Below are 14,399 nucleotides of genomic sequence, written 5' to 3'. Positions count from 1 at the left end.
CTCTACTCTCTACTCTCTACTCTCTACTCTCTACTCTCTACTCTCTACTCTCTACCTCTTAACCTAGGTACCTTAGGTCATGTACCTTAAGGTGAGGTAGCCGAAATTCCATCTACTCCAACCATGTTCCTCACTATTTCTTTCCCATTAACAGGCGCGTTCCTCATCGTTGATCCATGTCTTTCACTCCCATTGAGCACAGCATACGCCGATGATGGATCGAGTCTTTGTTTTCGGAAGAACGGCTCGCCGAGCTCCACCACACGAGGACCCCTATGACGGAATGAGGCCCAGAGTTCGCTGTGCATCTCTCTCTCTCTCTCCACTCCACCCCTCCTCACCTTAGCCTCGCCTACTCTTGAGGGAGACCATCAATACAAGAGTCTTTGTCCATCGCGGCATCGAGCGCCAAGTGTCAGCTGGCATATATGGCCACAGTGAGCGTTTTCACACAGCACACGATGCGCTGCATGACGGTCATGGCGGGATAATCATGGCTAGATGGAACATTGAGTGTGCGGTAGGCATTGAGTGTGCTGTAGGCACAGTGCTCCGACAGTAGCCACGAGGAACGTTGGCTCCAAGACAAAGACCTGCGTTGAGGCATGCGTCTCTTGGCCATGTCAGCAGGTCCCGCTGCGTTGCAACGGACCACCGACGGGCCAGCGCCATGATGCTCAGACTCCGCGATCGATGACTTCACTCGACGCCGCGCGTGGTGTCCCCCACCCCGCAGTCGGCATTCCCCCATTCCCAACACCCGGCGTACGCTACCTAGGTACCGGACTGACTGGCTACTTGACTGACCCCGAACGCATCCCTCGTCCCCCTCTGTCCTCGTCTCTTCACCCATTCACTGTCACTGCACAGGCAACAACAACATGGCCGACGCGACACACGAGGCTGAGGGCGCCGGCCCAGACGCCAAGCCCGCGCGCGACCTCATCAAGCGCGGCGTCAAGCGTCCCAACAAGCTCGGCACGCTGACCTTCATCGGCCTCCGCGCCCTCGACGTGCCCCTGCAGTACAACCTCCTCGCCGGCGCCCGCTGGGGCCCCGCCCTGCTCGCGCGCCTCGGCATCGCCTCGCGACCCCTCGCCGGCTTCGCCCTGGCCACGGGCCTCGCCCCCCTCGACAACCTGCGCCTGCCGGCGCCACACCTCCTCCTCGTCGCCATGTCCGCCGCCGCCGCCGCCAAGCAGATCTACTGGCTCGTGTCGCTGTCCAACGAGGAGTTCCCCGCCCTCAGCGCCGCCGTGCCCGTCAGCGCCTACAACACGCTCGTCAACTCGCTCAATGCGCTCCTCTTCCTCGCCTCGACGACGAGCGTCCTCGCCGGCCGCGACACCGTCGACCGCCTGCCGCTGCCCGTCCTCGTCGGCGCCGCCCTCTTCGCCGTCGGCATGACCCTCGAGACCGTGTCCGAGCACCAGCGCAAGGTCTTCAAGGACCGCCCCGCCAACGAGGGCAAGGTCATGAAGACGGGCCTCTGGCGCCTCGCGCGCCACATCAACTATGGCGGCTACGCCCTCTGGCGCGCCGGCTACTGCATGGCCGCGTCGGGCTGGGTCGGCGGCCTCGCCATGGGCCTGCTGCAGTCGTACGACTTTGTGGGCCGCGCCGTGCCGGTGCTCGATCGGTACTGCAGCGGGCGCTACGGGGCGCAGTGGGCGCAGTTCAAGAGGGAGGTGCCCTACGTGATTCTGCCGGGCCTCTACTGACTACTGAGGGCGTGCTCGGCGTATCGTGTGCATGTGCAATTCTACGTCTGCTTTCTGAACAACATGAAATAGGAAACGGGGGGGGATATAAATAGAGCGTGAATAAAGCTTGCCATCGTGGTACCGCCGACAGCAAGCGCCCAGGGTATCGATGCTACATGCTGTCCTCCATCTGGCGACTGCGCACCTTGGCCCAGTCGTCGCGGTCCTTCTTGCCGCCCTGCGCCTCGAGCCCCATGCCCCGCTCCACCCACTCCTTGCTGCCCATGTGGCTCAGCCGCGAGAGGGCGCGCGCAAAGGCAAACGCCTCCTCCTCGCCGGAGAACAGGTTCGACCCCTTGATCTGGTCAATGTTGTGGTCGAGGTCCTCGAGCAGGTGGCCCACGGCGGCGTCCGTGTCGGGCTGCTGCTGCTGCTGCTGCTGGTTCGTCTCGGCGCCCCGCGCGCGCAGCGACTCCTCCATCTCGGCCCGCGACAGGAAGAGCTCGGTCAGCGGCTTCTCGGTCGTCAGCACGAGCTTGGCGTGCGACTCGTAGACGGCGTCGAGAAAGGTGATGAGGCGGCGCGCGAGGTCGCGCTGGCGGTACGTCATGCCGGGCACGTCGGTGACGATGAAGGCGTCGTAGTTGCGCACGAGCTCGAGAAAGTCGGCCGCCGACGTCGGCCGCCCGATGAGCTCGTCAAACGTGAACCACGCGCAGGTGCCGCTGACGCGCGGCACGTGGATCGCGCGGCCCCAGACGTGCTGCGTCTCGGCGTGCGGCGCGCCGCCGTCGGCCGGGTCGCCGAGGAAGCGGAACCACTTTTCGGCGTGCGACTGCGCGTGCGCGTCGAGCGGCGTGTGGTACACGCCCGACGGCGGGCGCGGGATCTTGCGGTAGTCGGTCGGCGAGTCGAGGTTGATGACGTGCAGCCGGTTCTTCAACAGCTGGATCGCCGGGAGGAAGGATTCGCGCTGGATGCCGTTCTTGTAGAGCTCGTCGGGGTGGCGGTTGGACGTCGTCACGAGCACGACGCCGTGCGACATGAGCGATTCGAGGAGCCTGTCGAGGACCGTGTCAGTGAACGCAGAAAGAAAGGGAGGGCCCCGGCTGGCGTCGTTGTTCTCTCTCACCGTCGCAGGATCATGGCGTCGGCGACGTCAGTGCACTGGAACTCGTCGAAGCAGAGCACGTTGCCCTGCTCGGCAATGTCGGCGGCGATGAAGGGCACGGCGTCGACGTCGTTGCCGTGCTCGAGCTTCATCGTGTGGAGCCGCTTGTGGATGTCCTGCATGAAGTTGTGAAAGTGAATGCGCGTCTTGGACTTGACCGACGGCGGCAGCGTGTCGTAGAAGAGGTCCATCAGCATGGTCTTGCCGCTGCCGACATCGCCGTAGAGGTAGAGCCCGCGAGGCAGGTTGCTGGGGATCGCGCCGATCGTGGCCCTGCCCGGCTTGCCTCCGCCGAAGAGGGACCCGAAGAGGGACTTGGAGGGCGTGAGGGACGCGAGGTCGGGGTGTTCGACGGCCGGCGCCGCGTAGTTTGCCAGTTCGTCGTGGAGATGCTGCAGGCTCTCGATGATGCCTGGGACACGGGATCAGTCAGCTGCGGCCATGGCGACAGTCTTGGCAGCTGGTGCTGCTGGACCTTGCTCACCCCTCTGATGCTCGTCGTTTCGTAGGGCGCCAGTCTCGACGCGGTGGTCGTACTCTTGCAACGGCCCTCGATTGTGGTTTCGCACTGCGCCATGTCAGCTGGCTCGGTCTGCCACGGGGTTTCGCCTCTGTGCTGCTCTGCTGGCGTCGCCCTTACCATTCTTGGTATTCGCCGCCGCGACCGTCGAGGCCCATCTCTTCACCACGTGCTCTCGAGAGGATCGGGGCGCCGGGTGCAGGCGCGGTGCAGCGACATGCCCCTGGCTCGTCGTCGCTCGCGCTTCAGACGTGTGGCTCGGTCGACAGAGGCACGTCGTGCATAGCGTGCGACCTCGACCCTGCCTCGGCAACACGATGCGACCAGGCGCGTTGAGTCGAAGGCTGCGAAGCGGGGCAGAGGCGGCGCAAGGGCGCATCGTCGCGGTCTATAACATGCAAACGTCGAAGCAACTGCTCCGAGGCGGAATCAAAGCAAACGAGAAGGGCTATGCTGTCGCGGCTATGCTGTCGCGGCTGTTCATGAGACGTTTGCAGAAAGCGTGATGCAACCTGAAACCAATGGAGGGCGAGAATTTCGGTCGTGGCCGGGTCGATACGATCGGACGCATGTTCTGGCACCGACGGGGCACGCGAACACCAGTCTTCGTCAGGGTCTGGGTCAGGGTCAGGGTCAGGTCAGGGTCAGCGCCCGCCAAGTGACGTGAGCACCCGCTGTCCGAATGCCGAACCATGCCGATATACCTTAGTCTTAGGTTGCCTTAGGTAAGCCGAGTTGGAGGGGCAGCGAGACGCTCCCCGCAAACCTGAGCTGTCGTGATACTATCAACAGTGAGGCGAAAGGGAGTTAGATCCTCTGACCTGGGCTTTCCATGCAGCTTGACTTTCTCTTTGCTATACTATCGATCATCTTTATTTAGCGATGTCTTGAATCCCAGTCCTGCTCTCCAGCAGTATCATTGTCCAATTCACACAAACACCTCCAATCATCGACGCAACTGACAGCAGGCGATAGGGTTTAGAACAGTATGTGCTTGAATGACTCTCGAACTTCGTGTCATGCGCATCAAGGCAATCCCCTCCAGCACCATTCCAGTCCCCTCCCATTCACTGCTGGCATATCCGTTCACCAGTGGCATCACCACTTCACTCCCCCGCCCCCGCATCACACCACGAAATCCCCGTCACCTTGGCCTGACGGCGAAGCTGACGACAACCCTGCCTGAGGCGTCAGTGATGCAGTGCCAGAGTTCGACACATGAGGCAGATAGCTAAAACTATGTCACTATAAATACTACACCACTATATCACGTATTTCAGAGTCGTAGTCAATGACAAGTACTCCCCAACAAGATATTCGAGAAATCATACTTCCCAGACATAACCCACCACACATGCCAGACACGAATACATTACTCAACATGCAGCAGCCCTTTGAGAACACCAGGATCGTGTCGACCCGCCAAAGTGTCCATCACCACCACTCTGGCGCTGCCCGGCCATGCGCCATCATCGGCATCGTTCGGCTGGTCCAGATATTTCTTGCCAGCATGGTCATCATGATGCGCCCTGCCGTCCTCGACTCCATGTCAACAGGGGAGGCTGACCATGGCGACTGGACCGTGCTTTTCGGCATCGCCGCCATCTGCTACGCCAAATTATGCTACCACAGCCCATTCGGACCCCAAATGGCCTGTCTGGACTTGCTATGCGCGTGCTTTTGGTATCTCATACTCGCCACTTTTCGCGAAGACCACGTCGTGGAATCCTGGGCCGTGAATGCGCCCCTCGCTCTGTCGATTCAAGCCAGTCGCTTCTCAGCTCTACTCTAGTATGGAACGGGCCTCTATGGGTTGTCGAAGTGGTGGAGGCAGGATAATGGTCAGGTTCGGCCAGGCTCGGATGTTTCATGAGGGCCTCAATAAGAAGATGGAGGCATAATTTCGAATCATCACACATGGTATCATCACGCACGAATACGTCCAGATGATATGAGAGACATGATGCTTTCCTTCCGCTGTCCATCTGCCACACTGTGACGCAGCTTTTCATAAGTGAAGGGACCACTGCAGAGTCCTCTCAGGAGAAGACACGTTAGACGCTGCCCGCCAAGAGCAACGCCACCCCGAGAGACCCAAGAACACTCATCCTAGAGAAGTGCACTGAGCTGGCCAAGCTGTTGCTGCCCTCACGCGCACTCCCACCAGTCGATTCTGCCCCGCCCGAGGGGATTGCCTCCCCGGAGCCGTTGCCAGCCGTGTCATTCGCAGACGAAGCCGTCCCGAGCTCGCCCCCAAACGCCTCGGCGGGTGAAGACGAGTTCCGCCCCACGGCGCTCTGGGTATACACCAAGAGTGTCTGGTTGATCGTCGGGTTCACCACCCCCACCATGCCCATGGCACAGTGCTGCCCCTGGCTGCAGTAGAAGAAGATGGGCTCTGTGTCGTTGACAAGGACCGTGAAGACCTCCTCCTATCGTACGGGTCAGCGTGTGCATCGGGAAGGCGTTGCTCGATCGACTTGCCTCCTCGCCAGACGCAACAGGCACGAACCCCGAGAAGAACCCGCCGTCGTCGAGAGGAGAACAGGGCGCGCCGTATTCGCCCGCCACAACGCTGTGGTTTTGCGGGTAGAAGTGAAACTCGAGCACGTCGCCGACGTCGGCGGCGATCTGATCGGGCAAGAAGGAGAGCGGGATGCTGGCGACGTTGATCTCGATAGTCTTGGCGGCGACCCCTGCGCATAGCAGGCTAGCAGCGACCCAGTACTTCATGGTGAGTGCGACACCGTGGTTCAGGAGTACTCTGGGTGCAGTAGTGGAAGAGACGGATTGTTGATACACCTGATGAGGGGCCGGCCTGCGAGGGGTCCCATCGCATCTTCATGCTTTTCGCCGGCCAGTGCTCGTGCGGGCGCCCCAAGGCTAGAGCATCTTCCTTTGTAACAGGCGCTTGGTGGAAGGCCTATTCTTTTAAAAACTGTAGATGCATCACATAAAGAACCCATCTCAAGTGATGGTGCCGCCAAGGAAGTGGCGTGGCCGGAGCGACAAAAAGCCTTTATTGATGATTCTCACCGACAGCGTTCATTTCTTCCGAGCACCTCAGAAGAATACTGTGAGGGGCCCCAAAGTAGAATGTCTGCACCTACGGTGGTTGTGTCTCCTGTAGGGTGAAAGCAAGCGGCATGTCTGAACTCTAGTCAAGGATCAACATGGCTGTGCAGAGATGGCCTCGACCATATCATGTCTCATCGCCGTCAACACAATCAGGAACGATTACTGAAATGGACTAGCAATAACCGTAATGCACCATATTCAAAAAGCCAAAGCTACCAGAACAAGCCCCCCCCCCATTCTCTACTCACAATGATCCTCACCAAGCTGGAGAAAGCCCAACAGCGCTACCTCACATCAAGGAGAAGGACTCGAGAGGAAGCAAGACAAGACAGCGACATAGACGAGGCTTATATTCCAGAGCAAGAACACAAGTCGTTTCTCACATCATGGCTGCCGCGGATAAGCGCATGGCTCAGGCCCGACCGCGCCGGTACACCTGACAAGTCCTTTGTGCCCTGTCCCAAAATCACATTCCTCGTTGACGGACCCCCAGATTTAGTCTGTACCATTTGCAAAGTATCTGCTTTGAGGCTCTCACCTGAAGGCGACGGCGCTCATTCGACAGGTCAAACAGACAACGACAACAGGACGCCGGCCATCATGCCCTGCGGTCATCTTGCGTGCGCAGGGTGTTTGTCAACCTGGTTCGAGGAGCACGATTCGTGCCCGTTCTGTCGCCATCGGTTGGTGTACCGCAAGTGCCGGCACAAGATACCAACCAGGCGTATGACAGAGGGCAGCATCTATCTGATCCCGGCAACGATCCCGGACGGTGGTGTTATCCCAGACCTGTGCTTCTGCTGCCACGAGAAAGAGCTGCGAAGGACGGCAGAGATCAAACTGGAGGCCTGCCGGCGTAGGTTTCGCACGGCCAGAGGTCGTTTCCAGGCTTCGATGGGGGTTGAGCAGGCTCAAGTGCTGCTGGTGAGGAAGGCCGAGCTCGAAAGGGTCATGCTGGATGAGTACCATGTCAAGGCTATGAGCCACTGGCTGGGCAGCTGGTGACCAGGAGCAAGGAGGCCGCACGCGTGAAACAAATAAAGTTATCCAAACCTTTCAAGTTGCTGCTCGGCGTTCAACATACAAAATACAATGGGCTGCCACTACATGGTCTCTCTGCTGTGAACATGCCCGAAGAACAAAGAATCCGACATTTAATTCCACCACTGGCGCCTTCATGTTCATAGGGCGTGAAAATCCCGTGGCCATTCCTGGCGAAGGACAAACAAAGGAGACTTACGCAAGAAGCCACATTAGACGCCGAGAACACGTATTTCATTGTTCGCGGCCGAATTCTTCATTTCACAGCCAGAGTACAGACAGCCCTATAGACTACTGTTCTTTGTCATATACCATCAGACTTTGATCCTCGCTCGATGCCCGAGGCACGAGGGCCCGACTGCGGAGGTGAACAGGACCAGTCCGGGCCCAAGCTCGCTCATGCGATGCGCGGCGGACAGGTTTGCTGCCCGCAGTGAACAAAGCATATCCGTGAATCCAATTCACTCATATCTAGGAGCAGGGACTCTGACGGCAGACACCTGATCCCCAAGATCTGAAGACTCGACGAGCAGGCACAAGTCAATTGACTCTATAGGAGACGCCACTTGCCAGAGAATTTTGCATACCTATGTATTGGATTGTCACATCCGTCACACCTCAGCTCAACTATCATGGCCGGGAGGAAAGACGATGGTGGTGTGGTCAAAAAGGCCGTTTCCCAAAAGCGAAAGGTCCGCTTCGAGGACGACATCAGGGAAGACACGCCTCGTTCTGACTCCAAAAGACTCAAAAGCTCGTCGTCGTCGTCATCGTCGAAACCAAACCCACCACCTCTCTCAGAGCCCGACCAGCTCGCCGCGGAAACAGCACCCCTGGTCGAGCCACGCGCCGCGTCCCCGGCGCCCGAGGCGCCCGCCGACCTCACGCCCGCCGAACAGCGACGCAGGGCCGAACAGGAGCGGCGCGACGCGGCCAACGAGCAAAAGAGCCCCGTGCTCCCGACGCCGCGCGCGGTCCGCGAGGCGCACATCAAGAAGGAATACGCGCCCGACGACAGGGACACGGCGGAGCTGGCGGCCGGCATGCTCAACCTCGTCAGCCTCGCGGCGCGCATGAGCGCCTTGCCGCCGGGCGACGCCGGGCGGTACAGCGCGCTCGGCTACATCATCAAGCGGCTCGACCACCTCGACCTCGACGGCGTCGACGCGCGCGTCACGGACCTGACGCCGGCGCAGGCGGCGGCGGCGGAGCGCGACGTGCAAGCGCGGCTCCAGGAGGCCCAAGCGCAGCAGCGCAAGCTGTTCAATACGAAGAACACGAAAAAGTACGCCGCCGGGCTGCGCAGGTTCGTGGCTGATCCGCCGGCGTACCGGCGCGAGGTCGCGGCGCGGTGCGGGCGCATCTTCATCCATGACAGCTATGCGCGGGCGTTTGTCAAGTGGCTGCGGCAGCTGGACCGTGCGGCGCGTCTTGAGTGTCGGTATTTCCACGCGGTGAACTGGGCGCCGCGGAAGGTGATGGACGGAGAGACGGAGGTTTGGGTTGTCTAGGCTCTAGAGTGCTTGTGAGAGGGGGGTTAGAGACTCGTTTTCGCCTGTGTAGATGGACGCCTGTGTAGATGGGACGCCTGTGTAGATGACATGCAGACAACAAACGATGGCAACGCGGATTGTATTCATAGCGTTCATGTAGAAAAAAGCTTCTTTCTATCCGTCAGCCAGAGCTTGTTTCGCTGCGAGATGTAAGCCCGATCCCCGTGATCCAGACTGCCTGAGTGTCATCACAGGGCTTTCCGTTTCCCTCGCGGCGCCGTGTGGCAACCCGACCCAACTCCGATGCTTTGAAAAAAAAGAAAAAAAAAGGACGAGTGACATAGGAGAAGAAGAAGACACAGCATCCAGAACCTCGTGACAGGAGGCCCGAAACCCGAGTCGAACGTGTTTGTTTTAGTTTTACAAAAAGTAGTCCGCGACCGGCTTCTTCGCGGGCATACCGCGCGAATCCTGGGGTGCGGCCTGAAAGACGCGATACCGCCGCGCCGGGCCGTTCCTCGGCATGGCCTCGAGATCCTGCATGGCGCTCTTGGCGCCTGGCGCGGCGGCACCGCCGGTGCTGCGGTTGACGTCGCCGTTGCTGCGGGCGAAGAAGCCGGCGCCGGACTGGTCCTCGCACAGCTCGAGGAGGGCGGCGACGTTGCCGCAGCGGTAGCAGTAGTTGGGGGCGGACCAGACGGTGACGATGCTCGAGTCGAACATCTCCTTGAAGCCTTCCATGACGAGCTGGTGGGCGCGGGCAATGAGGGAAATGTCATTGCGGTGGTTGAAGACTTTGACAATATCAGCGCCGAACAGGAAACCGGCACCGCGGGGCGAGAGACCCCAGCCGTCAATGTCGTCGGGGTCGGACCACAGCAGGTCGCACATGGCGCCCTCGTGGGGCACCTCCTGTTTCCTGTCGAGCAGGCGGATCTTATCGACGCTGTCGACGAGGGGGCTGAGACCGCCGTGGACGCAGAGGACGGCGCCGCTGGGGTTGCCGACGCTGCCGCCGCTGCTCCCCGAGGCGCCGCTGCCGGGGGGCCCCGTCTTGTCGCCGGCCTGGGGGGCGTTGGGGTCGGGCTCTCGCTCGGGCGTCGGCAGGCGGCCTGTCACCCTGTGGAACCTACTGATGAGGTTGCCCGTCTGGTCGCACACCTCGATCTCGATCTGTTCGTCGATGGGCTTCTGTCCAGGGCTCGGCGAGAGCTGCTGGGAGGTGCCGAGGACGATGGCGCCGAGCGCGAGGTAGTCAAAGACGTCACAGCAGTAGCGCCAGACGTTGGCGGAGCCGTATTTTCGCATGCACTCGTCGTAAAAGCCGTAGACTGTTGTTATTTGTCGGGACTCGTGGTTGCCCCGGATCAGCGTCATTCGGTCGGGGTAGCGGACCTTGAGGCAGAGGAGGAGGAGGAAGGATTCGAGAGAGTAGAAGCCGCGGTCGACAAAGTCGCCTGGGCGTGTCAGCGTTTGGCAAGTAGAGTGCTACGCAGAGCAGCAGTGCTGAGCAGAGCAGCAGTACTGAGCAGAGCAGCAGTGTAGGGGACTGACCCATGAAGAGATAATTCGTGTCGGGCACGTCGCCGCCGACGCGGAAGAGCTCCATCAGGTCGTGGAACTGGCCGTGGATGTCTCCGCAGATCTGGGAGGATTAGGAAAAAAGGTCCCCTCGTCAAGAAGCACACAAGAAAAACAGGGGGGGGGGGGAAAGCGCCCACAGGCTCCCGCTGTGCGTACCGTAACAGGCGCCGTGACGGTGACGACGTTGCCCTCTTCGATCAGGAGCTCGCGCGCCTTGTGGCAGAGCTGGCGGACCTCGGCCTCGGGGATCGGCCGACACGCGCGCAGTTGCGCGATGGCCCTGCAAGTGCACTCGGTCAGCGGTCAGCGGGTTGTGATGCGACAGCGCCGGCCGTGGAGAGCCGGAAAAAGGGCAAAGAAGCATGCGTACCGGTCAAGGTCGCTCATGGTGGGGAGGGGCTGGAGAGCCTCGGTTTGGCGATGATGTCAATCTGGGTAGGTCGAGAAACGGTTGACGGGCGAAGAATGTGTGGAAAGTCTGCAGCAGGGCTGGCTATGTTGCTGTCGTGCTACCAAGCCAGATGGCGACGTGCGATAGAAGCTATTGATGGGGGGTTTGGCAGGAATATCCGTCGTTTGTCGCGTGTTCGCCAAAAAATCGGAGAGTAGCTGGCTGGGATGGAGCAGCCGGGAAAGGCCCAAGATGGCTCGGTCAGCCTTCATGACCGACGCCAGCGAGGCCACAGGGCATTTAGCGCAGCGCGAGCCCTGGAGCGCACTGGGGGATGCTGTGCGGCGCAGGTCCCAGCAGGCGCCCGGAGCAAGCGCAGGTCCCAAAACAAGCGCACGTCTAAAGCAAGCGCACGTCGGAGCCTCGCACATACATACATGTACAGTCAAACTCCGAGGTACGTACCTATGCCCCCAACCACAGCCAATCGGGCGCTGCATTGATGCGATGACTTGTGACTCCACTTTTACAGCAGCCACGGAGCCAGTGAACATCACGCATCGCCCAAAGCCGGTTGTCGTCCATGCATCGTCGCACGACAAATTTGGCTGCTTCGGTCTTTCCTCGACGCCGGCAACCCGTGTCTTCAACAGCCTCGCCATACCCTCCCGACGCCCCATCCACCCCTCACTCTGGCTGGCATGCCGCGGCCATAGGTGAGGCGCCATCGATTGATCCATTGGCATCGCAGAGAACGTTTCATTGACCTCGCCAGCGACGGCGAGACAAGTCCCTCCTACACTCGACTCCCGACACGCCACCACGACGACACATCTATCCACACGACATAGACACACACACACACACACACACACACACACATCATGCCACCACACCTGCATCCCAGGTCACGAATGACCTCCTCCCTCTTCGCCACCACCGTCGTTGCCAGCTTCTTCGTCGTCGGCCTACCTCACATCCTGCCGTGTCCGGCACCACGCGTCGCCTACGCCGATGGCGAGGTCGTCGTCGGCGAGGACGGCAAGAGGAGGCGGCGCCGTCGCCGCGACAATCCGCCCGAGATCAAGGACGGCATCGTCCACTTTGACCAGACCCCCGACGCCGCCGCCGCCGTGAGCTGCTCCAAGGACGACAGGGCGAGTCGAGAGTGTCCCGTGCCCAGGCCAGGGGGCATGCTGGGCGAGTGGCTAGGCTTTCACGCAGAGAAGAAGGTCGACGACAGGACAAATTGAACAAAAATAAAAATAAAAACAAAATCGGCAAATGGCAAATGGCAAAAGGTGCACTCAAGATGAAAGCAAGAAAAAGTGTGGCTCCTGTCGTCTGAAAATCGAGCTGCCGTCACAAAGTGCCATCCCAATCGCCCACGCCCCTCGTTTATTTTCCCCCCCTTCGTCCCCTTCCACCATCATGTCACGGCATGCGTCCAATTGCCCACGGGACAGTGGAACACGTTTCAAAAACCCCCCCTGGCGAGCCCAAGTTTCTCTTCTTGCCATTCCGGACGATCGTGGTCGATGACACGTCGGAGTGCCCCCTGTATGGGGCGACAGGGGGAGGGGCGTCAGGGGTCATCCAGTTAAGCATATCGTCGATCGTCCCGTCAACAACGCCCCGACCATCGGCAAAAAGGGACACGACTGAGCCCCTTCGTCGAAGACATGCCATCTGATGCTGGCAGGTGGCGGAGCTTGCCGATGGCTGTTCCTCTGCGGGATCTTGGCATGGCATGGGCCTGGGCAGCTTGTTCTGCTACTTTGCCGACGCCCTTGCCAACAGGCAAGCAGGCGAAACGATCCTCCTGATGAAACCGGCAGCCCAAGCCTTCCTTGGAGTCGCGTTGGCGATACCCGGTCGATGACCGAACCAGGGCCTCTCGAGGGCGGAAGGGCGGGGGATGCTGCGCGAACGGGTTGCGTGCCTAGGTAGCCAGGCTCAAGAGTACGGCAGTTTGGTTTTTGTCAAGTCTAGCAGTGTGACGAAAATAGTGTAATGAATACGAGATGTAGGTATATAAGACCGTGGTCTGCCTCACTTTCCATGCTCTCTTCTCCTTCTACAACTGCAGGACTGTGTCTCTCTCTTCAACTTCTTTCTCTTCCATCACACCAGAGGTTCGTTTTGTTTTTCTTGACTCCCAAAGACAACAGTGTGGGAAAAGACAAACTTGCTAACCGTGACAGCTGTGCTCTTTTTCCGTCTCTCCCTCTACCTCCATTTTTTTGTTTTCTTTACTCAAACCATCCACTCCTTCAAATCAGACCAAGCCAAAGGTATGTGACTATAACCCCCCAGGTCCGCGATATTCACACAGAGCCTGACATGTCCCAGCTCCACTCATTTCAACCACCCACCATGAAGTCCTGGACCATCGTTCTCGTCGCCACTGGCCTGGCGTCAGCACTCAGCATCCCCCGCCCCATCGACGCCCGCGCCGACTTTTCCATCGCCATCCAGCAGGCCGGTGCCGCGCCGCCCGCCGCCGGGGAGGCCGCCGCACCCCCTGCTGCCGGTCAGGCCGGCGAGGGCGAGGCCCCCGCCGTCGAGGAAGGCCAGGACGAGGCCGGCGCCGAGGAGGGCGCCGCTTCGCCGCCTGCCGAAGAGGCCGCTCCCGTCGAAGAGGCTGCTCCCGAGGTGACGGCCCCGCCCGCCGAGGGTGAGGCACCTGCCGAGGGTGACGCTGCCGCGTCGGAGAGCCTGGCCGAGTCCAGCACCACCACCGAGGAGGCCGCCCAGGAGACGGCACCCCCGGCTGAAGGCCAGGACGGACAGAACAACGACGACAACAACAACGATGACAATGACGATAACAACAACAACAACAATGATGGAGAGGACGGCCAGGGAGGCCGCGGCGGTAAGAAGAACAAGAACAACGGCAACAACATCATCGACGAGATCCTCGGCGGCGGCGGGCAGGGACGCGGCGACAAGAAGGGCCAGCAGGCGGCGCTCACGCAGGCCATTGTCCAGCTGACACAGGCCATGGGTCTCGGCGGCATCCTCAACCTCAACGGCCTCGCCAACGTTGGCATCGGCCAGGAGCTCCAGCTGCTGCTCCAGCTGCAGCAGATTGCGCAGATCCAGTCGGCGGGCTTCATCACCCAGGTCGACATTGTGGGACTGCTGCAGCAGAACCAGCTCTTTGGTACGTTGGGCGCACAATGCAAGCAAGCGTCACATGTTTCACCTTTTGCTAACCTCGTGACCAGGAGGACGTGGAGGCATCTTCAAGCGCCAAGAGAAGCTGCTCGTCAGCAAGGCGTAGAAGAGTAAAAGGGTACCAAAAAGGAACACCGTTGGAGGGGTTTCAAGACCTGGAAAAGCTTGCGCGAAGGAGGGCACTGGGCTTTCTTTCCCTTGGCAGGGAAGTCCGGGCCTCGCGCCGAGCGGTATG

General features: G+C 60.2%; 8 protein-coding genes across 8 annotated transcripts; 5 read left to right on the top strand and 3 right to left on the bottom strand.

Annotated features, from left to right (window-relative positions):
• Window positions 1–881: 881 nt before the first annotated feature.
• Window positions 882–1,721, top strand: D7B24_007948 (uncharacterized protein; the record flags this gene model as incomplete). The annotated part of the gene is made up of 1 exon (XM_028642049.1): window positions 882–1,721. One exon carries the CDS (start codon window positions 882–884, stop codon window positions 1,719–1,721), a length of 840 nt encoding a protein of 279 aa, XP_028494014.1.
• Window positions 1,722–1,875: 154 nt separating this feature from the next.
• D7B24_007947 (uncharacterized protein) lies at window positions 1,876–3,773 on the bottom strand (the record flags this gene model as incomplete). Its single annotated transcript, XM_028642048.1, has 4 exons — window positions 1,876–2,764; window positions 2,836–3,286; window positions 3,359–3,442; window positions 3,515–3,773. The coding sequence occupies 4 exons, from the start codon at window positions 3,771–3,773 to the stop codon at window positions 1,876–1,878; spliced, it is 1,683 nt and encodes a 560-aa protein (XP_028494013.1).
• A 975-nt stretch (window positions 3,774–4,748) lies between these two features.
• D7B24_007946 (uncharacterized protein) lies at window positions 4,749–5,186 on the top strand (the record flags this gene model as incomplete). Its single annotated transcript, XM_028642047.1, has 1 exon — window positions 4,749–5,186. The coding sequence occupies one exon, from the start codon at window positions 4,749–4,751 to the stop codon at window positions 5,184–5,186; it is 438 nt and encodes a 145-aa protein (XP_028494012.1).
• A 262-nt stretch (window positions 5,187–5,448) lies between these two features.
• D7B24_007945 (uncharacterized protein) lies at window positions 5,449–6,127 on the bottom strand (the record flags this gene model as incomplete). The annotated part of the gene is made up of 2 exons (XM_028642046.1): window positions 5,449–5,826; window positions 5,897–6,127. The coding sequence occupies 2 exons, from the start codon at window positions 6,125–6,127 to the stop codon at window positions 5,449–5,451; spliced, it is 609 nt and encodes a 202-aa protein (XP_028494011.1).
• A 2,018-nt stretch (window positions 6,128–8,145) lies between these two features.
• D7B24_007944 (uncharacterized protein) lies at window positions 8,146–9,024 on the top strand (the record flags this gene model as incomplete). The annotated part of the gene is made up of 1 exon (XM_028642045.1): window positions 8,146–9,024. One exon carries the CDS (start codon window positions 8,146–8,148, stop codon window positions 9,022–9,024), a length of 879 nt encoding a protein of 292 aa, XP_028494010.1.
• A 402-nt stretch (window positions 9,025–9,426) lies between these two features.
• Window positions 9,427–10,977, bottom strand: D7B24_007943 (uncharacterized protein; the record flags this gene model as incomplete). Its single annotated transcript, XM_028642044.1, has 4 exons — window positions 9,427–10,463; window positions 10,561–10,651; window positions 10,747–10,870; window positions 10,961–10,977. The coding sequence occupies 4 exons, from the start codon at window positions 10,975–10,977 to the stop codon at window positions 9,427–9,429; spliced, it is 1,269 nt and encodes a 422-aa protein (XP_028494009.1).
• Window positions 10,978–11,865: 888 nt separating this feature from the next.
• Window positions 11,866–12,234, top strand: D7B24_007942 (uncharacterized protein; the record flags this gene model as incomplete). Its single annotated transcript, XM_028642043.1, has 1 exon — window positions 11,866–12,234. The coding sequence occupies one exon, from the start codon at window positions 11,866–11,868 to the stop codon at window positions 12,232–12,234; it is 369 nt and encodes a 122-aa protein (XP_028494008.1).
• A 1,123-nt stretch (window positions 12,235–13,357) lies between these two features.
• D7B24_007941 (uncharacterized protein) lies at window positions 13,358–14,270 on the top strand (the record flags this gene model as incomplete). Its single annotated transcript, XM_028642042.1, has 2 exons — window positions 13,358–14,150; window positions 14,215–14,270. The coding sequence occupies 2 exons, from the start codon at window positions 13,358–13,360 to the stop codon at window positions 14,268–14,270; spliced, it is 849 nt and encodes a 282-aa protein (XP_028494007.1).
• Between the last annotated feature and the right edge of the window lie 129 nt (window positions 14,271–14,399).

Source organism: Verticillium nonalfalfae (assembly GCF_003724135.2).
Source record: "Verticillium nonalfalfae strain VnAa140/NRRL 66861 chromosome Unknown scaffold_68, whole genome shotgun sequence".
Taxonomy (NCBI): Eukaryota; Fungi; Ascomycota; class Sordariomycetes; order Glomerellales; family Plectosphaerellaceae; genus Verticillium; species Verticillium nonalfalfae.
The sequence above is the reverse complement of the archived record's forward strand: the minus strand, read 5'-3'. Positions and strand labels throughout refer to the sequence as shown.